General features: G+C 43.9%; 1 protein-coding gene across 9 annotated transcripts in view; it reads right to left on the minus strand.

Moving 5' to 3' along the window:
- HECW2 (HECT, C2 and WW domain containing E3 ubiquitin protein ligase 2) overlaps nt 1-27,015 on the minus strand; it is a 1,520,428-nt gene that overhangs the window by 124,396 nt on the left and 1,369,017 nt on the right. For all 9 annotated transcript variants that reach the window (XM_069615717.1, XM_069615714.1, XM_069615715.1 and 6 more), the window contains 3 exons: nt 13,950-14,059; nt 5,772-5,892; nt 3,332-3,445 (listed from right to left, as the gene is read on the minus strand). In XM_069615717.1, coding sequence (XP_069471818.1) covers nt 3,332-3,445; nt 5,772-5,892; nt 13,950-14,059 — 345 coding nt within the window. The remainder of the gene's footprint in view (nt 1-3,331; nt 3,446-5,771; nt 5,893-13,949; nt 14,060-27,015) is intronic.

Here is a 27,015-nt window from a genome sequence, read left to right on the forward strand (position 1 = left end):
TCGAGGAAAGGAAAACATCCAAACCAGCCCAGTGAGCCATTTCACTGCCTATTCCAGACTCACTGCATCTCCACATTGACAGCATACCCAGGAACTTGCAGCCAAGAGAAGGCATACTGCGCAATGCATGAGAAAGGGGCAGGCTACTAAGAGTTGTTTAAACTTTGTGCTGCTGTGGCACAACTCCTGAGGAAACCAGAAAAGTAGATTGGTCCAAGAATACAGGTGATATAGGGAACCAGTGGGGAAAGGAGGATATGAAAGAAAAAAGCTGTCAAGGGTGCAAAAACCCCACAAGGATCAGACAAGGTGTGGGGTGCTTTGGTGACTTCAGTTGGAGCAGAGGTGTACCGAAAGACAAGGCGGAGGAAGGACAGTAGAGCAGAGTGATCTGATGATTGTGGTAGAGCATGTTACAGGTGAGATGTTGGTTGTGAGGGAGAGTGGTACCTGATTGACAGAGTGTGGCCGCGAGTGAATTAATATTTTCTGGAGCGTGTAAAGGGTGTTAGGTGTATTGTAGCACGGTAAACGAGGGAGATCAAGAAGGGGGATTGAGGGAGAGGAACAAGTAAATGATAATGGGAGAGTAGAGTTGAGAGGTGACATGAGAGTAAAGGGGAGCGAAGAGTATTGTAGAGGGGAGTGGACATTCGAGGGGTGAGTAGAGCAGGAGAGAAGAAAAGCAGAGTGGAATACTAGAGTGAAGAGGGGAGAGGAGAAAGGTGAGGAAAGGAGAAGGTAGAGAACATGTAGACATTAGAGGGACAGCAGAGAGACACTGGTTAGACGCGTGGAGGGAGTGAGAAATGACAGAAGAGGGAGAAAGTGAGAGATGTTAGAATAGACAATTAGTAACATTGGAGAAAGCAACGAAAAGGAGTGAGGTACCAGGGCGATCAGAACTGGACAACTGGAAATACACCAAAACATTAAAGGAAACTACCCACATCTTTACCTAGGGGAAAGGTTAGGATAGGATAATAGCTAGAATAATCCCAGAGGGAGAGAGACAGAAATGGAGAAGGCCTTTAGGCCCTCATCTTAGTCAGAACATTAGATAGTATGTGTTACCACCGGTCATTAGTATTCAACCTGAGGTTCATGGACGTCTGGAATAGCGTGGGGGCGGGCGCCCCTGTGAGTTCAGAGAGGGTCAGCCTTCAGTGTGCCACAGTTCAGCCTGCTGCCATTAAATAATCACACTGGTTGCCGAGTTTGTAATGAAACCCCTTAAACCCCTGTACTTTGGGTATTGCTAAGGCCATCTGTGACACTTGGAATAGCACTACTTAGCAGTATTTTGAGACTAACATCAGCTAGTGCAGTATGAAAGAACCCAGTGTTAGTGATTTGCAATATCCTGTTTTTGTGTACAGTAACATGCAATTTATTATTTTTAATAAGTGGTCACCACCTGAACCGCTTCAAGCACTCTGTATATATTTATGTAAGAAATGTATGATGTGCAAATGTATCTCTATACGTGCCACAGAGCATGCACAACAAATTATATACAATGAAAATAATTGGTGGAGTTGACCGCTTGGTTTGTTAAAGCGGCTGCCTCTTTCAGATCTATACAAAACAAGTGGAATCTGAAAAGTAAAACAAATTAATATCGAATCTGGCATCTGTGAAATGTGTGGCAAGTATCAGAATCCAGGCAGTGTTTCCCATTCACTGTAAATCCCAGATGGGGCATGTACGTCTCTGCCCCCCTGTCGCAAATGTCATTAGCAGTGCACAAACAACGGTGTGTTAATTACCAGTTAAGTTCAAACACAATTAATCTGAACTAGAAAGAGAACCCTTCCTCTATGCTACTTAGTGGCATTTGCGATTGTTCTTATGGAGATGGTGTTTTACACAGAGTGGTATCATTGTGGTTGCTAAACACCTTATGATATCAGGGTTAGCCTTAGTATTGCAGCTCCTCGCTGGCTTACTGGTCAATATGTGCTGCTCCTTAGAATATAATGAGAAGGACCTAAAATGAGAAGAAAGGTTTATAACAAATGTATTGCATGCTGTGGAATGACTAATGCTATTATAGCATTCCTCCCTCTCTCACTCACTGCGAGCACAGGGTGCTAAAAACACACCTGCAGCATCCAGGAACCACAATCCATTTCTCCCTGGAGCCATTTTCTTGTGTCTGAAGGTTATAGTGGGACTGTGCATGCAAAGCTGACTGCTCCAATTCATTCAGCTGCATTTGGTTGCAGCATGAGAGATGGCAAGCCAAAGCAAACCACAGAGATTTACTGTCTACTGATTGCTACTTCTACCTTGATACTGCACCCTCTATCAGGCCCCCTTGAGGGCCACCTTCTGTCACAGTTTTGACCCTCCCCTTTATCGGAACTCCTGACTGCCGCCTACTTTTCAGTCCCATTCTCCTGCTTCAGCTACAGGCCCGGCCTTCAGTCTGGCCCTCCAATACTGTCCCTTTCTTTCTGTCTCTCCAAACACCCACTTGAATTACACAGTCAGGAAACTGGGTCATAAGGGAAATAGATGTGATGCTACTTTTGACATTAAACTGATTGCGACATAAGAAAATGATGTGCATGGGTTTATTCAAATATCACCAAAATGTCATGTACTATTTTATATTCCCTTTCTTGACAACATAACTGTTTGGTTACCATCAAGAACATTTTGTGAACCAGAGGCACACTATTACCAGATTAGTGTGAATTACTCAGAAACTTCTTGATCTATCTCAACTAAAAGGCCTATGATCCATATCGCCTAAAGGTCCACACAAGATCATTGGGCAGTTGGACACTGAAATAATGTTAGTGTTCTGCATTCAGTGGCCTGCACCCACCCACACTGCTTCCAAGAACCTCCAATGGAAGTTACTACTCGGCTATATAAAAAAGTAGTCTACCTTCATAGTTTGCGCATAGCAAATGTCTATCTTCTGCCAAAATGATTTACTTTTCCTTGTGCCTGAAAACAGTCTAGTCCCATCTGCCTCCCACTCCCTCCTTGCTCCCAGAGATGGCAACAAAGAAAATAAAATCATTCAAGAGGTTCCCTTTTCCTTTCTTCAAAATACAAACATGTTGTGTTCATAATAATTATCTAATGCCCCTTCTCCCCTCGTACACAGGCCGTACATGTGGTTAAGCATCTCTCTTAAAAATGACAAGCGGTTTAGACCTCCCTTCAAGCGGCTGATGTTGATTATATTTGTTTTGCATTTCAGCATGTACTTCCTTCCCTGTTCTCACATCGAACCACAACGATATGCTAAGTGCAGCTTGTGAAATTGTGGCAACTGTGCGTGCAATGGCCACGTCCGCTTTCTGTTACTCACCCTTCCTCTCCGACGAAGGTGACGTACAGCTTGTTCCTCTGCAGGTCTTTCCTCGAGTAACCCATAATTTGGTTGAAGGCATCTTCCAGCAAGTGATCTCTCCTGATGATTAATCTGCAGAACACCACCATTTTAAAGCCCAGTTACTTCCTGAGGATGTGGCAGAGAACGAGAGCATTCGGTTGTGGCAGCACATCTCAAGTCTTTAAATGCGGTCTAGGCCTGCATAATATCAAAACTATTCAAAGTGAGCTATGCCTGCACTCCCTAAAGCATGTGTGTGTGCTTTTTATAGCATTGTTTCGCAAGATATACATACCATAGATTTTAGAAACAAGTGGAAATAATAAAGAATTGGTTCGCATTTCCAACAGTTCTTAAACAATTGTTATTTGTAAAGATAATCTTTTATTTCTCATTAAGCTTGTACTGTCTTTCCTCTTCTACTCCGACCAGCAATTCCGAATGCCTCATGTGACAGAACTACACTCTATGTCATACAGCTGCTGTAACATCCAATCCAGCAACTGATATGGCCCCAATCAGTGGTGATTATCCTGCCTACACTCGTAAACAAGCTTCAATTTGTTAGTGGAACTTACCTAACTACCCAAAAATATACAACAATATCTCATGGCATTAGTAAACATTTGAGATATGCTACTTCTAATTTCAAAAACAAGAGTGGTATATTTGAGAAATAGACTAATAAGAGTCTTCATTTAATATATTATTCATTTTTCAATGTACACAGTTCAGTTGTTTCATCGAAGTGAATTACATTGTTGTTATTCAACTGGTTGTATTTACTTCTTGGGGAACTAATATATATATGTACATTTTTTGTTAATGAGTATAAGGATGGGGTAGGAAGGCTAGGGGGTGGGCGTGGAATCCCCCATTATGAAACTAAAAAGAATGAAAACAAATTTGAAGTAAATTGCAAAGAAGTAATTCACTTCGATGAAACATTGTAAGCCTCAATGTACATATGTTATTTGTCACCGTCTGGATTTAGCAAGCCAAGGCACCCTTTGCATGCTGCTCATATTCTCTGAGGTTCTCAACATGGCGGACCAAACCACACTTCTACAATACCCACAACATGTGGTCAATGTCTTACCTCAAACATTGAGGTGGTTCACGTCCTTCTAGTCTGACCTAAGGCAAATTGTGTGACTAGGAAATCTATCAACCAAATCCTATTCCCAAAATGGTGGAGTAACTTTTTCCCTTACATTTAAAAATGTATGTCAAGCTACTCGTGGACCTACTAGGCACTCGTCAACACCACTTCTACTCTAAGCCAATGATAGGCAATTCCGTCTACGTCATGTTCTAAAAGACCAATTTGTGATTGTTTCAAACACACTCAAAGCCATAGCGAAGTGAGTGGGGCAGAACATCCTTAACTTCAAAGATGGAAAAAGTGAAATCCTACTCCTTGGACCAACTCCTCAAAGTAGCCTCTTCACTATGCTTCCCTTTCACCTTGTTTGACCCCTCTAAAACCCAGGTGGACAAGGCTTCACCTGGGTCCTGGCATCAGAATGAATTCACAGGTTGGCACTGTGGTCAAATCAACATTTTTGAAAAGGAAGATCTAAAAAAAGCTCCTACCCTACGTACGGACATAAGGCAACAGTGGGAAAAAGAGCACTTGTAAACTCAGGCTCAACTACTTAAATGCCCTTTATGTGGGCCTCTTTGCTGGCCTATCACATTAAAAGACTGTAAAAAGGCAACAACGCTACTGGAATGGCCAAACAGTCAACAACCAGCTCAAAAGCAACATTAGCTTTGGTTGCGGGCCAGGATTTCCTTCAGCATCCAGTTCTTTGAATACAAATGCCTACTAAACTCTGCAGCAGACTGCCTACATGAAAGGATCTTAGGAAAATGACCAAAGAGAGCCCTATACCCTGTGTAGGTCAGCCGTCTACTACTTCTAAAAAAAGTGTAGGATCTGGAGGCAGAGATGATTCCCAGCAATCAACCCCCCACTCCCACTTTAAGATAACCTCCCAGAAGACATGAGACACACCCCTAAGTGACATTATGTGTTTCAAGGCAAAACTCAAGATCAATCAGCTCTAATGACAAACCAAGGAGAAATCATTGCCGGAATTTGCAAAAATTGCCAAGAAGCAATTAGGTTATGCAGTGAATGGCCTATAAATAAAAATAAACAGACTAATTTAAGGACAAAGCCAAAAAGAGTCTTTACTCATCCAAAGTGTACATGTCCCATTTCTAATTGATGCGTGCAGATTTAAAACATTCTAGTATTCACTACACATCATATGTTCTATCACAAAATATGTGTAATTATTCACGTATTCATTACTGAGAGCAAGACGAACTAACTATTAACTAGTGCACTAAACTATTGTAAAACTCTCACAGGAGCTTTCTTAAACTCCAAAAGGTCTTGACTTACTTTAATTTCCCAGGGCCTTGACCATATCCCTTTGTTTCCAACTTCCTGTAGAAGTTACGTAACTTGGCTTCGAAATCCCGTTTATAAGGAGCGGGCGCTCGAGCATTTGCACGCTGAGTACCTGTAGAAAAATAGGATGCAGCAATCACTAGCTGAGCTACAGACCTCCAGGAATGTAGCAGACATCTTTTGCTTCACAAAATCCTGAGATGAAAATAATGTTTACTTACCAGTAAGTTTAGATGGCAAAAGCAGGTTGTATTGAATGGATTCTACCAGAAAGAAAGGTAAGACTCATTCTATCTTGTAAAACTGTGTTACATTGCTCTGTTTCACTCTGTCCTATTTCCCCCTACTCATACCTCCTGGAACTGAAAAGGCCACTAAAGTCAGCAGGACTAGCAGCATCAATTTGACTATTGTACATCATAACACAGATGAATAGCATGGAAAGGCAGAGCATGAAGCTGTATAAAAGACAAAACCTGAGGTTCTGTAGTTGGTTACACATGATTAAACGTGTAATCCTTTTCACTATATGGTGTGAACTAGTCCCATTCTTTAAGTCATTTCAAAAGAGGTTGTGCAGTTCATTGGATGGTGGGAGCTGAGGAAAAGATTAGAGAAAACATTCTGGAGAATTGCTGTGCATGCCGTCAGTTCTGGTGCTAAATCCACACTTTAGCCATATATGGACCTATTCACCAATTCCCATGGGGTACACTTGAAGATTCACGGCAATGGGGATTTCTATTGAAATTAGTAGGGGCCGATTGAGAATTGGTGAAATAGTGTATGACTATCCAGGAACACGTTTCTTGGTCAAACAGAAATACAATGCAATTCAATATCTGCATGGAAAGAGATTCCTTTGTGGCAGTATCTGCTATGTATTTTTCAATAGAAGCCACGCAACACTAACTAGCTTTTCTCAGAGATCTTGGCATTACGAGCGGAAGGTGCAACACCTTCCGCTCAATAGGTATGTGGTGGAGTGAGGCGTTAGAAAGAAGCCAAAAAAGTAGCTTACTGGTGGAAGTGCAGCATAGATCCTATAAGCAGAAAATAATTGTTAGTCTCTCAAAAAGCTATATCCTTCTGCCAGACCCCCACTGAAAAGGTGACACAAACTGACATGCCTTGCGAAAGTAAGGGAAACAGACCTGACAAAGTGAGCCATTTCAAATTATATCTGACAATGGGCCAAAACAAAGGCATCGCCAGCCCTCTAAGACCCAGTGCAAGCAATGATTTCTAACATGTATTAAGACTATGAAACATACACTGACACTCCTCTGTCGCAATTTAAGGGCAGAAAGGACCAAACACATGGGCGACCTAGTATCTAGGAATGACCATCTGTCTGTTGAGGAATGGTGGATTCGCTGTCATGAGGTACAGGATTTAAAATTAATCTACGCCTTAACTAATTTTGTACAAGTACCACCACAAATTGACTCCTACAGAGGTATATATAGTCTGGCCTGGATAAAGAATGCGTCCATCCCCCTGCGTGTACCTTCGACTTGAGCCCTGAGTAATGGTATTCAAATGAAAGTTTATAACATATAGCTGAGGGGTATGGGTAATGTTGAATAACATACGTATCCCAATAGGAAAAGGGGTATAATTGGAAAAGTCTTTCAAATTGATTAACGTCAGGTCAGCTGGAGACGCGTGGCTGCACAAGAGGATCTTCTGGAGTGGTAGAGAATCACATGTGCCCTGTTATGTATGATTTGTGGCAGTGGAAGTCATTTCTGCTGATTTGAAGGTCCAGTCCAAAGAGGCCCTAATGTGCTTCTGAATGCACACTGCATTCACTCACTGTGAAAAGGTCCTCTGAGACTGATTGACGTATTTTAGGTGGTGGCCTTCCTGCCAGTCTGGCATTAAGTGTGTTTGTGTATCGCAGAGCGGCGAAGAATGAAGTGGAAGAACGCGTCTAAAACCGATAATACGCAGGCCTAGCAACTCTCTAGGTGCAGAGTGTGCCATGGCCTATCTAAAGTACACGGTTGTTGTCTGCAGGTAATTACATGTCTTGAACATTCTTGCTCGATGGAATGTAAGTGGATATTCCATGGCGGTTCAGTTGTAGTTGGATTTCAGTCAGTGGGGATCAGAGGGTGTCAGTGAGGCTCAGAGGGAGTCAGTGAGGCTCAGAGGGTGTAAGTAAGTTCTTCACTGTGGCACCTTAATAGAACATCTTCATCCCACCAATGGACACCCCGACGTCTGTTGGATAGAAAAACTTGTCTACTAGGGTGTTATAAATAACATATCATATCATATCCTAAGAGGTAGAATCCAACCCTGCCTGATGGGTATGCTGATGGCTTAAGTCAGTATGACCCTGAAGGCCACAGCTTTCTACAACACCATCCTGTAGACACTGGATTACAACTTATTACCAAGCCAGCTCATATCATTACACCTGCCATATTCTACAGCTCGCTATTGGCAGTTGTGGAATTATTATTTAGATCCCCCCCTCCCAGTTGGATATGAAGTTAAAGTTATTATGGAGGAGGGGGGTAGTTTATGGCAAGGGTGACATTGCATAGTTTCCCCCAACTAAAGTGTGGCTATTAAGGGCCTTCCTTCAATTACAGGCAGAGGGATGCTTGGGTGAGATCCTTCAGCAGTGAAAGCCTAGCTAAAGTGAATACAGATCTCCAAAGGACGAGATATTTCCTGTATTCCTCAAAAGCTGGGTGCCACATATACTCCTCAGTATTCTGAGGAATGGTAGAAGATGAAACAAGATCCCTGGGATTGACTGTGAGGGGTTTTCACATAGAGTCTACAGGGTGGCCAGTACAGCAAAGGCAGCCAAGAATGTAAGTGTTAAATTATAGAGAGGGAGGACTGGTGGAAAAAGAGGCAAATGAGGTTTAAAGGAAACAAACAATTGCAATAGACGTTAGTGGAAAAAAGTCAAGAACCTAAAGGTGGTAACAAATATGCGTGATCTAAATGATACGTTATATCTACACTTTAAAGCATGTATTTATTTACTTCTTCTGTGTTTTTATATAGTGTTTAAGTGCCAATCAGCCACTTCAAAGCATGTTGAGGAACGGTTTATGTAAGACATTTCAATGGTGTACATATAGATTTCACTCTGAAAGCTCGATTTGCAAGTTTATGGGTTTCTATAAGGCAAGTCTACTGATGCAGTACTTCAAACCTGGCATCCCTTTCCTCTCGGGAACAGATGTTCTGAGGAACAGGTGAGACTTAGCACCTTGGCCTAATTGCACTAAGTCGTTTTTTACCTGAAATGGTGGGGAAGTGAGAGCCAAAGGGTAGAGGGTGGAGAGATCTCCCACCAAAGCACCTGTAACTGGCAGAGTGGTTAGTTATATTTTTCTAGGCTGCCGGCATGAAGCGACAGGTGAACCTGTGTGGCTTTAAAGGCTTGGACATGTAAGACTTTGCCTATTTCTTATGGCCTTGTGGACCATGCAGAGAGTCTTACAGTTGGACCACTCCCTTATTGGGAGCCTGCGCTGGCTCATTGTGCAGGGGTCATGTGATCAGATGTTCATAGTTCAAAGATAAATCAGGATAAATAGTTTTGTGTTTAATGGAAGATCATTATAAATGGTCATAAACTATTTTAGTCATGATTTGCAAATGCTACAATCATACCGATTGGGTGAGGTACAATCTATAGTGAGAGGTTGTGACACTAGTGGCGTAGATGGCACAAGACTGCTTTTATGCTGGAGGGGATGCATCTCTTCAGGAATGTACTCTAAGTGCAGGCGATTGGTCCCCTGCGTTGGATCTGGATGATGCATACCTGACGGATGCAACCGATTGCTCCACTGAGTTGGATCTGGATGATGCATACCTGACAGATTCAGGCGATTGCTCCACTGAGTTGGATCTGGATGATGCATACCTGATGGATTCAGGCGATTGCTCCACTGAGTTGGATCTGGGTGATGCATACCTGACGGATTCAGGCGATTGGTCCACTGAGTTGGAACTGGATGATGCGTACCTGCCGGATGCAGGAGATTGGTCCCGTGTTGGATCTGGATGATGCATACCTGACTGAGGCCGTTTCGATGTATGATCTGCATTACCTACGGTTCAGGTAGAACAGAAGGAAGTGGATATTCAGGGGCTTCCTGGACAGGATTTAACTGGCTCGCTCATGTTTTACTGAGGAGATGAGGCTTGAAGAGCTGGGCTGCATGTTTGTGGAATCCGATTAAGAATATATTAGAACAATATCTTTTTCGTGGCTCAGGAGATGGATGTTTTAGTAGAGCAGGCAAGGTCAATGGGGAGTTTGCTTCACAGTGTAGGTTTAAGTGTTAACAAGGAGAAGCAGAGACTGGTTACAGGAAGCTCAGCCAAAGGGAGGCATTTAAAAGGATATTGCGTTGGGAACAAATGTGAGTTCGGAGGCTAGCAATAGCAAAGATCATGGGCCATTTCTCTTACTCTATGAAACCAATTTGTCCAGGTCTTTTCTACTATCATGCTCACCAGCGGCTGAAAGGAAGGCATCTAAGCATTGTTTGGAAGCACTCAGCTGTAGCAAAATTCCTAAAAGAGGCTCTTGAAGAGATGTTAAAGTGGCTCCAGCGTACGGACGCTTGGATGCTCGGGCAATTTTTGCCAATCCCCCAGAGGAAATGCAAGAGTTGAGTCCTAGTTTGAAAGAGTGGGGCACATTATGGAAAGGCAACAATGGGTCCAAAAAACTCTCAGGAGGAAAAAGGCTCCCCTATCATCCATTTCTTTACCTTCAACATTTTATCAGAGCAATAGGAAACTCTTGCCTCTTGCTGAACCGTGTCTCTTCAGTCAGGAAGTCAGCCAAACTGGGGTTTATGCTTGGTGAATTTATTCTGGCATTTCTGTTTGGACTGAGTGCTTGTGCTGCGGGCAAAGCATTTGGCAGATTTGATTAATATTGTGGGCAACCAGAACTCTCTGTATGTGGTGGATTTCAGAAGCTGGTGGTAAAACAGCTTTATTTCCCAGAGACCTCAGAAGATTTGGTGTCAGTTTATGAAAATCAGTTTTCAAACCGATTAATCAAGCAGTTAAATAGGTTTTACTATTGGTGACCAGATCTGGAAGCATGGAGGCTGGTTGGGGGGGGGCGGGGAGGGCAAACTAATGTATTTTGAATTTTCTGAATTTCTTAAAAGATGAAGGATATGGTTATAGGTCAAAGGTTAGAATCAAAAGGATCGAAATACAATAGGGTCGATTCAAAAGGACCGAAAAAAAGGGTGTTTTTTTTATTTTTTTGGGGTTGGAGGGGTCCCCCCAAGCCCTGTTTTTTGGGAAAAACCACTTTTTTTTCCTATACGGAGACCCAAAAAAAATATATATATTTATTTTAAAAAATCGACCCTTTTGTTTTAGGTCCTACTGACTCGACCCTGTGGCATTCGATCCTTTTGGATTCGAACCTTTGACCGGACACCGAAGAATGTGGGGCGTACAGTTACAGATGGTGGCATTGGTGCTTTAAATAAAATATGAAATAGTAAAGAGGCTAGTGGTGTGCGATGAAATCCTTGACTGAAAAGCTCACACCTACTTAAACTTCTCCACTCTTTCATAGGTGTCACCGGACTATACTAGAGGTCGTGACAGAAGTCTACGAGATTTTTAGAGCAATGAAACGTGAGCTCTCAGCACAAGGCTGGCTACAATCTGAATTATGAATGCAATAATAAAATAACATGTGTGCAGCCAATGTGGTCATAGTTGTCAATTGAGGCTTGTGGCGAGAGCACTAGCTTCTTTCAGTCACATTAATGAGGCATACAGAATGCGGCTATGCTACTTCATGCGCTGCTTCGACGCCTATATTCCTTCTTAGTATAGATGGCACATTATTGACCACATACGTTTCCACTGGCCCTGGGCACATGCTTGAAGTTACTACATTACCTTTGACATGTTGTCTTTTTCTTACATGGAGAATATACTGTCTCTTAATGCAGCTAAATATGGTTCCTTTTTCTCCTGTCACTGTATCAGTACCTGTCCTTTATCGTGCTACACTCAGCTCCCAGCTGATTGCATCTCCTGCACTTGAGAATCAAACCCCCTTTCCTTTGCAACATTTATTCTCACATCTTCCAATGCCACCCTTTTAAGATGCAAATAATTGGTTAACCAATGAAATAGTGTAGAACTCTTCAGTCCAAGCTGCTGTTCGTGTAGGTGGGACCTGCGTGTGAGGGAAGCCATCAATAAATGTTATCACTAACACCAACATGCAGAAAAAAAACTTTGTGTGTGTGATGCAGCTAGGCTCGAATGTAAAAACTTTACATCCGAAAATGGCAAAAACCTGAGATGAAATGGCTCGAATTATTTTTTTAAACATCTGGTAGATATTACACGATGAGGCACAGGTTGAATTTGGTGGAAGACACAGTTGTGCATCCCCTTGTAAATGTAATAGTAATTTGATCAAAACAATTGGCAACGTGATTTTGAGTGCTTATGTGCTTCATAGACCATGTACAAATGGTGATGTAATTCACCTTATTCAACTTCTTAACAGGATTTAGAAAGTAGCAAATGAGTTTCAAAATATGAAGTGTGGGGATGATCTGTAATTACAACTAAACCACAGCATTGTCAAGGATGCTCACTGATCATCTCCGAGAAAGAGTTAATCACATATTTGTTGGGTGCACTGGCACGTCATACGGGCTGTGTCATTAGCACTCGGGATTAAGGTTTGGGAACGTACAGCCACCAAGTGTTTCTATCTTGATCCTAGAGCAGAGCTCGTGGTCACCAAACACCCCCTATTACTTAAGATGTTTTAAGATATCTGGATATCTAAGCATGGGATGCCCATTCTCCCCTCAGCAGTGGGATATTTTCATGGAACCCTTGCAGAGGTGCGTTGGTCTGATCTTACTAGATCTGTCTGTTATGTGGGGAATAAAGGCCCCAAAATACATATTCAACACAGATGCCATCGTCCTCCAGTTACAAGATTTCCAGCGAGAATCAGCTGCAGTGAGATGCTTTTCTTAACATCACATAGCACATAGACCTTCCCATCCCCTTATCATTGGAATTGAAGATGCTCTTTGGGAAAAGACAGCCAGTTTTTATTTTAGCGTGATTCTAATCTATTTGTGAAACCATGTTGACACAGTTGTGAACTCCTCACATGTCCACAAGAGTCACTGCATCAATGTGCACCTTGCGGACGATTTTGTGATGCATCTATCTGAAATACTTGGCCAACTGAAAGTATGTTTATGGACATGCTCTTTCTAAAGAGTGCAGCACACAATCTCTGTTCAGTTACATAAGATTAGGAATCAATGCAGAGGGTGGGAGGAACCCATGGCATTCTTTCTCAGCAATTCTGCAGGTGTTCCACTGACCTCTAACGACACGTTAATATTTGTGTCATTGCTTGTTCCCTTTTAGCTGCGCAGTACATCCTACTGCCATGTCCAAAGCTGTGAGCTCATTGCAGCGCATGAAGTATCTCTTCTTAAAATGTCTACATTTACACTTCATGTACATACTTTGTTTTACTTTTGGTATCTACAAGACACACATACTTCCTAAGCCACATGGCACACTGAGAAGGCCTTTGATCAATGCAAGGATAGATTCCCAAAATGGGGAGGAAAAGGCTTTTTAGAGGAAGCCTGTAGTAAGTAAGTGGGTCAGAAGCTATGTGGTGCAGTTCCAGAGAATCACAGCTCATACTGAGAAGATCCAGCCTCTGACGACTGCATATAAAAAGCTCTTAGCGGAGGGATGCGATGTATTAAGCTCATATGAAAAGACTGGAGAGTACTTGCGTTTTTTTAAGGAATGATGGCACCCACACTCGATACACACACAGACACCCACACCCATCACCCTCACGCTACTCTCCACTTGACCTCACCACTGGGTTATTGCACCGTCCCATTATACATGACCTACTTTTTCATACAACAGTACATTTGTCCTGGCTTGACAGATGTAGAAATAAGCACTGGGCCCTTCCCCAAACTGACCACTGTTTTACAAGACATGGATGTTTCATAAGAAACATGAATTGCAATTGAACAAAAAGGAAAAGAATAATGCATTTCTGTTGGCTGCTTCTACCATCTATAGCGCCCCAAATAATAATCTTTTAAACCAACACAGGATGAGCCATACCTGGAGAGTTTTGAGGTGAGGAAACTGGGGATGCTCGCGGGGACTGGCAGTAACCAGGATGGAGTAAGGCATGTGGTGGCACGTAGGACATGATCTCTTCTTCAAACAAGCTGGCGAGGAGAGAAGGAAGAACAGGTTCAGCATAACAAAGGGCACAGCAGACGCGCAAGCAACAGACCCACAATAGCAACCTCTGAGGCAGAGCGCGCTCTTTCCTGGAAATCACTGAGCCGCATGCAGGGCGCATGCTCAGAATGCCAACAGGCTGACTGTAGTACCCTTCATTCAATGCCATCAGAGCGGTTCCATGTGTTAATATCCACGCAAAAATATCGCCATACAAGAATGGCGCCGTTTGTCTGCGGCAATATTAACCCATGGAACCTGCGGGGGACACCCCGGCAACCCCCATATTTTTTTTTAAGGAATGGGGGGCACCCCCGCAAACCCTGCTCCCATTTACCCCATAAATTATCGCCATCAATAATATCGCCTATGCCGTTTCCCGACGACTATATATGTGGCGATAATATAGGTGGGGATAATATTGCCTGATACCATCAGAGCATGAGTGCCATCGGACTCCTGTACATGGACTCCAGAATCTGCTTCTCTGTTCAAACGTGGTCTCTGCTGTCTCACCCAAGAGATAGAGCACATGCCTCCAGACATGGAAGTCAGCCCCACAATGAACTGATGCATTCTAAAGCTCCCGAGCCCTTCTGAGCTGTCCTTGAAGGGGGGCTGTGGGGATAGCAGCAATGTGCCCACATTTCGGATTCCATTCTGAATGCCTGAGCAGATTTCATCCAACCACGTGATGAGTGTCCTTGGCATTTTATGAGGCACCAGAACCTATGCATACATTACTTTTGTACAAGTTCTTACACAGAAGGAATGCTGAAGCGTTTCCTTGTACCTGATTTTGGCTTGCCTATTCTTTTCGTTATGCATTCAGTAACTGCTGACATGACGCATTCGATACAAATACAGGCCAACGACAGCACCATTTCAGTTATGCATGCAAACACAAAACAGGCTCTGCAAATGTACTTTTTAGTATTGTGATGGTAATTCACATTAGGATATGCGTGGGTAGTGTTCACCACAGACAGCAGCTGTGCTTCTCAGGGATGAGCACGCTATATGAACATAAACACGGGGTAGGCTATTTATACCAAGGTCTACGTCAGTGCAAAAGACACAGTTGAGGTTTAATGTAAAAAACCTGTGTAAACGCCTTGCGTAAGGCTTTCACGCATGTTTTCTATGTCACACCGCATTTTCATTCATCTGTATGGTGGATAGGAGGGGCGGGGTGCAACTTGCATTTCCGCCTCCTCCGTTCCTCTCAGGCATACAAATGTTCCAGCATTTGTACCGGCATGCATTTTCCTGCTGGTGCAAATGCTGGGGAACTCTATGGGGTCTGCCGGCTTTATGCACCAGCAAAAAGCAGTCGGACCCCATAGGGAACCATTGGAAACGCCGCCTGCCATGCATACATGGCAAGGCAGCGTTTACTGTACTTGCCCGTTGGAGTGCATAAGTGCAGGGCAATAGATTGCCTACGAGTATGCCTGCATGTAATGGGTTCCTGCTGCCGAATTATGCAGCTCAATAAAATTAACCCCCCGCGGGGCCTTTTTGTAATGAGTGGTGTGCAAAATGATAGTGTTAAAGTGCCTTTGTGCTTTCATTTTGTGGCACGTATCATTTTCTCACTGCTTCACAAATTAAGGGGGCAGCAAAGCGGAGTTTACATCTCCACTTTGCTTTCCTCCTCCGTCTTGGGGGGAGGACTTGGTTTTATACCTGCATGAGATGTTCACGCAAAGATCAAATCAAAGGATTTGAAAATGATACACCTTCGTTTAGCAGCTGCTAAACACCAGGCATACTCCATTAGAATCCATTATAAAACGCCACCTGCAAAGCGTAATTTGCTGGCAGCCTTTTATGTCTCGGGAGAGTAAAAGTGAAGAGTAAAGTCAATTTCCCCTTCCTTTACTCTGCACAGTTACACTCTGTTTTATAAGTGTTCAAAATTGCATGTAGGTGCCAATCAACTCATGAGTGCAAGTGTTGGTGGTCTCCTGCATGTAACAAGCTTATCTTTTCAAATGACCCCCAGTGCGTTCATTTCAATGAGGCCAATTGTTGAAAACTTGATGACCCTTGGCCATTCCTTCCTGTTCGTGAATGAGAATGCAAATAACAAATCCTAGTTCTCTTACCCAACTATCACACAAAGCGATAACTGAGCTTTGTAACAGCTAAGACTGCAAATCTTTATTGTGAGAAGCATTTCGGAATCAGGACTTTAAATGGGCAATTCTTACTTTAGTGATCTCTCCCGAATCTCCAATAGAGAGACTAAGGCAATTCTATGGTGTGCTAGTTCTCAATATGGCACATTCTCATTGGCTCACAAATGTTAATGCTTGTGCCTGCAGCGGCAACAGATACCACATACAGTTTCTCTGATTGGCTCACAGTCACTTGTCTCCCCGAAGAGTGCTGAAAGCTTTCAAAACCATCACTAATTAGTGAGGACCACCCCGTGGCCATGCTAAAGCAACAAAGGTCTTCAGCAAGCAGCTAACATTGCACTAAGACTCTATTGATACTGTCACGACATGGAAGCCAAAGAACAGAGAATGAAGACATTGCACCAGACTCCGTTGATCACTTCTGCATCGTCTGAAGACTTGATGAGGTTAAATTGGATGAGTCTGCTATCGCCATACATGTACCTCTGTGGGCAGCAGCTACACAGTATAGACATATCTAGATGTTGACATAGCAAGGTGGGAGAGCGAGAGACAGATAGTGATATTAAAATTCCACCTTCAATCCTGAGTGGGGAACCCTCCTACCTACCATGACCACTTCCATTCAGGAACTACTGTACTTTATTAATTATAGTAATCTTTAAAAACACAGAATAGATGAATTTGCAAATTAAAACGAAGAAAGACTATGTGAACTTTAGCGAATTCAGGTGGTCGTTTTAAAATGTGATTTTATGGACATGCATTGTTGCTTTCACATTTACTTGATGATGAATCTAAAAAGGATGTGTAATATATTGGAATAAGGTTTTACTTGTAAAAACTATAAGAGCTAGTAAAAATAATTAAACTTTAAAAAAAAAATAAAAGATTGTAATCCTCCTTAATGTTTATTAGTGATGGACAGTACGCTATAATCTACCATATCAAATACATGCCAACATTTGCAGAGCACTCAGTGCATAACTTAATTGGTGCTTCAGTAGATTCAAAAGTGGTTCCACAGGGTGTCTTGTTAGAATTTTGCTGTGACCAACAGCAGGTTGCAGGTGATTATTAAGCATTCTGAGAAGTTATTTCAGAGGCAGGAAGTGGCTGCAGTGAATTGTTTGTCTCATTGGGTGCTTGCAAGCCGTTTTTGGGATTAACAGGTGGTTGGCCGAAGTAGAGCATTAGGCTCTGCTGGTGCAGTATCAGAAGATATCTTATTTTAGAAAGTATATAGCCATCTAGACGTTTGGGTGCTAAGGACAGGATCTTCAAGAGGATCCTGGCCTGCACAGGATGCCGATGTATGCCTTTTAGTAGTTTTCTTTACTAAAGAGCCTAACAGTGTGGTTCTGGCCTTTTTTTAGCCTGGATTTGATAGACACGGGGCACTCATAGGGAGCTTTGCAATAGTCCACTCTTGAGTTTACAAGTGCTCCTAACTTCATTGGGTTGTCTTCTGTTGGTAGGTATGGAAGGAATTTTTTAGCAGTTTCATTTAAAAAAAATTCTGATTCGACCACAGCTCCAACCTGTGAAGTCATGTGGAGGTCGGTCTCCCAGATGAAGACTCGGTTGCGTACCATGATTTCTATGGGGAATGGTCTCCCAAAAGAAAAGGGCAAGGGGCACAATGAGGCTATTCCTCTGAGTGGAAGAGGCAAGCCAGGGGCTAATAATTAATTTGTAGAATCATTAAGCTTAAGGCTGTTTTCCCTCATCCATTTTTCTATGGCTTTGTGTCCGTGTGACATGTTTGCCAAAAGGTATATTTTCACGTCACAAGCATATGTAACGGTTCAGAAATGAGAGGCGGACACAAAGTTGTAACTTTTTTCAACATCGGACATCTTTATAAAAATAAAAGGGGTTGGATGAAGGCCTTTCTGTCCCTATCCAAAAGTGAGTTTCAATACCTACCAAACTAAAACTAAAGATCAGTCTGTCTTGTCGTCAAAATTATACTAATCATCCTTGTGTCCAAAAAGTATCTGACCCTCACACTATAAATGAACAATTAAAGGTGTGTGGTGAGTGTTTCTGTTTAATTGAATACCAAGTGTACAAAAAGAAAAGAAAAGGATATAGGAAACCCCAACAAATAATCTCTGTATCCAGGGTCTGGTTCCCTTCCCCTGGATGAATTCAGGTAGGATAGCGAGAGTATCTCTCTCAGTCAGTGAGCCTTTAAGAATAGATGAAATGTCTCTTTATTAATGAGTCTTTCTTCAGGATCGCAAAAAGTGTCTTTCCTTCTTTAAAAAAGTTTTGAAACTCTTGGAACACTCCCCTGCCAGGAATTTCCCCTCTTGGTCTGGCAGATCCCCTGGTGTACTCTCCTTTCAGGGATATTTTCCCCACAAGGACTGAATGCCTGATGGTTCCTTGCACCAGGACGTCATACAGTGTTCACAAGGTTTTCGTCTCCTTCTGGGTCTTGCAGATCCCCTGGTATACCCTCCTACCAGGCATCTTTTCCAAAAAGGAGGGTCCCCCTGATGGTTCCTTTCACACAAACATTCTACAATGTTCACACCACTTTCTTCCACTTCTGGGTCTTGTAGATCCCCTGGTGTACTCTCTTGCCAGATATCTCTTCCCAAAAGAATTGTCTGCCCGTTGGTTCTTTTCACCAGGAATTTCTACAATGTTCACAGCACTTTCTTCCCCTTATGGGTCTTGTAGATCCCCTGGTGTACTCTCCTGCCAGGTATCTCTCCCCAAAAGGATTGTCTGCCTGATGGTTCCGTTCATCAGGACTGTCTACAATGTTTACTTTCTTTCTTGGTATAACACAGTTATTCCTCTTCACTGCTTACACCTCTGTAGCTTGTGGCAATGCTTGTTCCAATCTTCTCCAAACTGACCTCTCATATAAGGAGACTTGTACACGTTCTGCCCTTTAACTTCCTCCTCAATGTTTACATGGATACACTTGAGCTTGAGGCAATGCTTGTTCCAATTTTCCCCACAGTGACCTCTCATATAAGGGGACTTGTATAAGCTTTGCCTTTCAACATCCTTCTTACTGTTCTGCTGCGGATTACATTCAGTCCAGCTTTCCCCTTATGGCTCTCTTTCACATGGTGATTTGTATATGTTCTGTCTCGTCAATCTACTTGCTCGGTATTCAAAGGATTAATTTATTTGTCCCCAAGCCCTGGGGCCCCCAGCACTTTTGGGCAGACTCACCGGTGTTGACTGGGGTCTTTAGACTGTTTCTACGTTATTTCGCCGCAAGTATTTTTCATCGCAGGTTTTTTCATCGCCGTTTTTTTTCGAAAAACTTATCGTTTTTCTTTTTTTTTTAAACGAGTTTTTTTTCGAAATAAAAACGCCGATGAAAAAACATGCGATGAAAAATACTGCGGTGAAATGCGTGTATACCCTTTGGACCATGGCGTGCTGCTGCAGCCGAAGTGGAAACTCCTGAAGGGCTTCTCCAGCTTTGCTGACCCTCATTCGGTTCCAGTGTCTGCTCCACGTTTGTGTGTCGGTGAAAATGATGGGTTTTGACTGGACCGCACTTACACCTGTCTTGCTGTTGCGCTGCCAGTCGTACATACAGCTACCCCACAGATCCCCAGCCACAGATCCCCAGCCATCCAAAGCCCCAACAGCAGCCAGTGCAACAATACCAGCCCCGTCTTAACACACAGCAAACAGACAATAGGAACGCTTTTGGTGCTAGTGTTAGGGGGTAACCCTTTTTCATTCCCTGGCACAGACACATACCTTGACTAGGATAGCCCACACAGCACTTGCGTGTCCGGTCCTGTCAATTACCCTAAATCCAGAAGAGAAACAGTAGGTGGGGGCAGATATAGGGAACAAACAATTCATCTTTATGGTGGACTCAGGAGCGGAGAAATCGTGCATCAGCGAAGGTGACTTCCCGCTATCAGGAAAAACTCTCGAAAATGCAGGGATTCTCTGGGGGGATTTTAACGGTTCCCTACACAACAGATTTAGATGGTGGGAGGGAAGGTTGTTAGGGCCCCCTCCTATACTCTGAGTTCTCCCATGAACTTGCTTGGTAGCGATCTACCAAGCAAGCTAAACATGACAATATCATTCACCGACAGAGGTATCGTCTGTGCCACAACTGGCATGTATTCGATGAGGGCTATGCTCATCATACACAACATGGCACGTGATGTGGTGGCAAGAGGCATTCCAGTAAACCCAGACATGTTCATTTATGGCATTACAGTATTAGCATGAGCAGTCCCCCAGATTACCAGAACTTGCTGGAGACTACCCACTGATTTCATTTTTCGCCCTGTGGTGTCCCCAGAATTGGTTGCAGGTACAATACTCTCCCTGGACCTCGAGGGTCTGTTGGTGTCGACCAAGAGAATTGTAGTGCTAGGTACAGACCTTCATGGATGCCAGTGGTGCACAGTTCTGTGCATTGATCCCACAATACCCTTAAAAGAATTAACAGATGTTGAACTTTTTGAGGACGACAACAATGATGGAGAAATTATACTCGAAATATGCATACCCTGTGAGATCATGGTGCAATAACGAAGGGTCCAAAACCCCTTCATAGCTGTGCTCACACCACCCCCATTTAGCCAGACTGGCTACAACATGTACTCACACTTTTATGGACAACCAACCCACATGATGTATGGATGCTAAAAGAAATGACCCCAGTAAGAATAACACTTAAGGCAGGGACAGTACTCCCCAGGGTGAAGCAATATCCATTGTCTCCGGAAGCAGAGGAGGGGATCAGGGAAACAATACATGAACTACTCCACCAAGGGGTCATAGTGCCCTCCACCTCACCATGCAACACAGCCATATACTCCATTAAAAAGGTTGCAGGGGTAGTTGGAGGATGATCCAGGATCTCCTCCCTCTTAATGACGTAGCTCAGAAGGAGTTCCCACTTTTCCCCAACCCAGCGTCCATTTTGTGCAGCATCCCCAAAGAAGTGACCCATTTCACTGTTGTAGATTTGAAAAATGCCCTCTTCTCAGTTCCCATGCACCCAGACTCACAGTACCTCACAGCATTTACCCTGGGCGGAAAGCGCTACAAACACACTTGTTTGCCCCAGGGGTACTGCGAGAGGCCCAGCATATTCAATAGGATACTGCACGAAGAACTAGTTAACATTCATGTACCGAGCACATTAATTCAGTACGTAGATGATTTACTGGTATACAGTGACAGTGAGCAGAACTGCCACAGAGACTGTATTGAGCTATTGCAACTGTTAGCACGTAAGGGGTACAAGGTGGACAAGGGAAAGCTCCAGTACTGTCAATTTGAGGTACTCTCCCGAGGGCAACTCATCTCTGCAGACAGGAAAAGAATCATTCCTGACAGGGCAGCGATAGTGTGTGCCACTCCTAAGCCACTGACAGTGAAAGACATGCAGAAATTCTTAGCGTTGTGCAATTACTGCAGGGCATGGATTCTTGACTATGCAGCATACACAAGGTCACTCTCACAGAGCCTCAAGGAAGCACAAAGAGAGAACAGCAAGATAGACTGGACAGCAGATATGATCAGGAGTTTTCAATGATCTAAAGGAAGTGATCTCAACAGCCCACATCCTTGCCACCCCGACCATGGGCAGGAATTTTATATCTTTGCGCACTCAAATAGCACACTCATGACAGCGGTACTCGCACTCAAATGGCACACTGGGCCACAAGTCTCTGGCCTACTACAGTGGCAAATAAAACACAAGCAAGTCCCAGTCTCAGTGCGCCAGGAAGGATTGCCAATAAAAGCATAAAGTCCAAGAAATGTATTCAGGGAATAGCCTAACACGTGTTTCGAGCCTTCAACGGCTCTTCGTCTGAGGCTTGACTGAGGTAACACTGTATGTAGAGCATTCATTGTTTGCAATCTTGGACCTCTCAAAATCAACCCTCACCACCCAGCGGGCATTGGCATATGGGATTATACTATCAAGCCCACACATCCATGTTGCAAGGTGTAAAACAGCCATGCACTGCTGAAGATTTGCAACAGCATGACTATGCAACTTATAACGAGGAAGATGATATGCTCAAAGCAAGAGACAGACCCTTGGAGGAAGGGGAAATATTTTTTGTTGATGGGTCAGTGTCAATTGACCAGGACTCAGGGCAGAGACATATTGGGGCAGCAGTGGTATGTCTAGAGGAAAACGAATAAGAGACACTTGTAATGAAAAGATTGGCCATGCACTATTCAGCACATGCAACAGAATTTTTAGTACTCATTGAGGCCCTTCAGGCATCAAAGGGGTGTTCTGTCACCATCTATTCAGATTCTGCTTATGTCACCACAACGGTACACGCAGGTCTTTCCCGATGGAGAAGGAGGGGCTTTAGGAGAGCAACATTCCACCCTGCTCAATACACTAATTTCCTCCCTCGCACAGCCGTCTGTAGTGGCGGTTGTCAAATGCGCCGCACACACCAACAACACAGACAAAATCTCATTAGTAAATGCAGTCGCTGACATGTCAGCAAAAGCTGCAGCATATCTCTTAGTGCCCACCTCCGCTGAATATGTTGTCACAGCAGTTACAACAAGGCCATAAACAGACACACACACAACCCTCTCTATAGCACAAATAATTTATTTATTCACACTTGTAGAGCGCACAACAGCCCTTGGGCATTGTGGCGCTTGTTACAGAAGGTGGGCTTTGCTTAGTTATAGGAGCAGCTGGTATACATTTAACAATTTTTGATAGTATAGCACATTAATACAATATATACAGCAGTTAAGGGAGAGAGGTGAGGTATGTGGCCGGTAGTGGGTGAGGAGATGTGAAGAGGCGTGTTAAAGAGTGAGGTTTTCAGGTTTATCCAAAGGCATAGAGCGAAGTTTCAGCTTGTAGAGAAGTGGGACGAGCATTCCAAAGCTTAGGGTCTTGCTGAGGTGGCTCTAAAGAGAGTTTCTGATAGATAGGAAGGTGCTGTGGAGTTGATACATTTGTGGGCTGTAGTAAGCATTTTGAAGCTAATGCAGTCTTTGAATGGAAGCCAGTGAGCCGACTGTCTTGCTTGAAAGACGTGGTCTCTTCTCGGGATGCATAGTGCTGCTCTTAGCGCATTGTTCTGGCTGATCTGGAGTCTGTTTACATTTTTTGGGGAGGTGCCTGCTAAAAGTGAGTTACAGTAGTCTAACTTAGCACCTATGGCGGCTCTAGCAATTGAGAGACAGTTAGACTTTGTTAGGAAGGGTTTGATGGAATTGATGAGCTTGGTGCTTAAGGCGGAAGCTGAGGCTATGACATTGACTTGCTTATTCGTGGATATGCATGGCATCAATGTGAACACCTAAGGTCTTGACAGACTTGAGGACGGGGATGATGGAGTTATCTACGTCAAAGTTAGATAAGAGACCATCTAGTTTAGTTAAAGTAGTCTTTTGACCCAAGATGAGATCTCGGTCTTATCTCCATTTAGGCAAGCCTGGATGGTGGCATAGAATTGGTGTAGTGCAGCCGCATCAAGGTTGTATGAGCCAGTTAGTGGTAGAAGCACTTGGGTATCGTCTACATAGTTGGTATATGCGATCCCAAGTGAATCAAGCTTATCAAAAAGGGGCTTTGTAAAAAGATTATACAGCGTTGCCGTGGTACACAATCCCTGTGGGACTCCACAGTGAATTGGGGTAGGTGCTGCATTTGCTGTATTTTAAAAAACTTTCATTACTCTTCCTTCTAAGAATGAGGTAATCCAAGAAGTTGCTTGTTTGGAGATTTGTTCTGCTTTAGTGAGATGAGTGGTGAGAGTTTTGTGGTCAAGCAAGTCGAAGACCACCGAGAGGTCTAAGAGGAAGAGGAGGGCAGGCTTACTTTTGTCTAGGATTTGGGTAATTTGTTTTTTAAGTCTAATAGTGCAGTCTCTGTGCCACGCCCTTTGCGAAATCCAGACTGTATTCTTCCTAGGACCGAGTTGGTCTCAAGGTGTAGTTGGATCGGAGTATGAGCTGCTTTGTCCAGTAGTTTGAGGAGGAACGGGATGGTGGTTTTAGGTCAATAGTTGTTAGGCTGGGTGGGATCTAGCACAGGTTTTTCAGAAGGGGCGCACCCATTGAACTACATCGTAAGGCACCACAGGAAGAGCAGGATATGTGGCTCAAATGCATATGTGTGCAATCTCCAACTGACCTTGTATGGAGGCAGTAGAGCACAGGGAAAGTAGTGATGCCTGTGGAATTACTAGGCATGGCTTTTGAGCAGTTGCATTACCCATCCCAAAGCTCAAAGCAACAGATTGCTGCAGACATTCAGAAAGAGTGGTTCATTCCAAATCTCCAAGAACACCTCTCAACAATGGTTGTTCAGTGCACCACTTGTTAAGTTTTTAGTACAGGGATGACACTCTGCACCCTGCGAGGCACCCTACCCCGCCCTATTGAGCCATTTCGGGAGCTGCTTATTGATTATGCTGACATGGGGGAAAGATGCAATGGCGCTCGATAACTCATTGTGGTGGTGTGTCCATTCTCAAGGTGGGTCGATGTCGGCCTGTGCGCCTACCCAGATGCCAAATGTGCTGCAAAAACCCTCGTATGTGAGGTTTTCCCCGATGGGGGGGAGGGGCGGATGTGATGTTTTGAGGTCTGACAACGGAACCCATTTTTTCAATGAACTCTTCAAAGAAATCACAGCACTATTGGGAATAACACACAGCATGTGCTCGATTTACCACCGACAAGCAAACGGGATGGTAGAGGGGATCAACAGCCTCCTCAAAAGCAGACTCTCCAAATGATGTAACACCCTGAAGAAGAACTGGGTGTACTGGCTACACCTGGCCCCGTTCAATTTGCACACACAGCTCAGCAAGGACCACCACCTCTCCCCCCATGAAATAGTGACAGGGATACGAATGCAAATGCCTATCTCCCTTGTGAGGAGGGCATCAAATGCCCATAGAGCAGCAGCAATTCTGGGCGAAGAATTTAAGCAGTACTTAACGCACCTTACACGAGTGATAAGGTGCGTGTCAGGATAAATGGCACCACCACACACAGACGATGCACAAAACATGGCAAGTTCACAAACTGACCCAGACCCCGCCCAACCATTGTTGCCGGGGGAGCTGGTATATGTCAGAAGCTTTGTCAGAAAATTGAACAATCCCAGGTTCCATGGGCCCTACGAGGTTGTGTTTTCCACCCCCCTCGCAGTGAAGGTGAAGGAGCTCTGATATTGGATACACCTCTCAGACATTCGCAGGGCCCCACCAAATTCCACCCCAGTGGCTACTTTAAAAAATGCAACTGATCTACCTCATTTATGTAGCTTAATGCTAAACTATATAAGTGCATGTACAAGAGTTATACAAACATGCATTGCTGCTACCGGCATAAGCTACTTTAAATGAAATCTCTCCTTCTCTATCTCTCTCTCCCTTTGCTTGCCATGTTCTCCCTCCCTCCTTCTTGCCCTCACACCTGATTTACCCTTGTCCTCCATACCCACCCAACCCTTTATCTTACCCGTTTTCTCCACTACAGGTACTACAACGATGAAAACGTCAACGTCCAGCTGGTCTTTGTCTAATGATAGGAATGTTATTAGTAGCACAAGAATGTACTCATATAATTGTGGCCTGTACTTCAAAGCCATTTTGTTTGCTATTTTCTTAAAATATGTTTTTATTGTTTACACATAATGAACAGCACGAAAAAGAACCATACCAACATTTCCCCAACTTTCCCCCCAATTGCCCCCCCTCCGAAGGACATCCCCAATGTTCTTGTGGAGTTTAATCAAGCTTCGAATAAATCCAGTATCCTGATTTTGTGTGGGCACCATTGCACCATATAGTCTGACAGGAGGAAGTCCAGCACCGCCCCCCATTCCTTCGCAAAGGACCCATTTGAACCTTGTAAATTATTAATCAACTTTTCCATTGTGACTAGTGTGCATACCTTCTGCAGCCAGCTGAACACCAGCGGTGGGTCTCAGTGCTTCCAGTTCTGGGCAATAGCTGCCCATGCCGCGATAACCAGACCCATAAAGCTCCTCCATTGCTTCTTCGTGTATCCCCTGGCAATTTGATCTCTTATCCCGCATAGCCAGACCTTCTCCCCAACCTGGGCCACGTTTGGGAACATCCCCTGCATATGGGTTTTCACTTCTGTCTAAAAGCCCTGAATCGCTTTACAGTCCCACCAGATATGCCTCCAATGGCCCACCCCCCCGCAACCCCTCTAGCAGAGTTTGGACGTGTTTGGGAACATCACATTTAACCGCTCTGGCATATAATGCCATTGCATAACAACCTTGACCCACATTTCGCTCATCTGGATGGATCGGGTCAGTTTAGGAATACTCCCCTAGAGCTCCTTCCACTGGAGTTTATTGATAGGTTCCCCCAATGTCCCTTCCCACTTTAACATGTAACTCCATCTGACATCCTCTGTCTGTACATTTACAAATCTATACAAGGTTGACACCAGCTTCTTTGCCCGTGAGTTAGTTATGGTGTACCTTTCGAATGGGGTCAAATCCCACGAGGCCGCCCACTTGATATCGGGCGACAACAGCCAGTGCGGAGCTGGTCATACCTATATCTATCTCCTTCTTGAAGTTGTAAATGTCTGGTGCAGTTCTCAAACGATTTGACCTCTTGGCCCTGACACATTTCACCTATTTTAGTCCACCCCGCCTGTTCCCATTTCTTAAACGCCCCTTTTTCCATTCCTGGAGGAAAATCCAGGTTCCCTAACATAGGTGTAAATGGGCCTGGCACACTTGTCAGGATACCCTGCCGCGTTTGTCATCCCAGGCCTCTAAAGTGGCCCCC

Source organism: Ambystoma mexicanum, chromosome 9 (genome assembly GCF_040938575.1).
Source record: "Ambystoma mexicanum isolate Mex_15411 chromosome 9, UKY_AmexF1_1, whole genome shotgun sequence".
Taxonomy (NCBI): Eukaryota; Metazoa; Chordata; class Amphibia; order Caudata; family Ambystomatidae; genus Ambystoma; species Ambystoma mexicanum.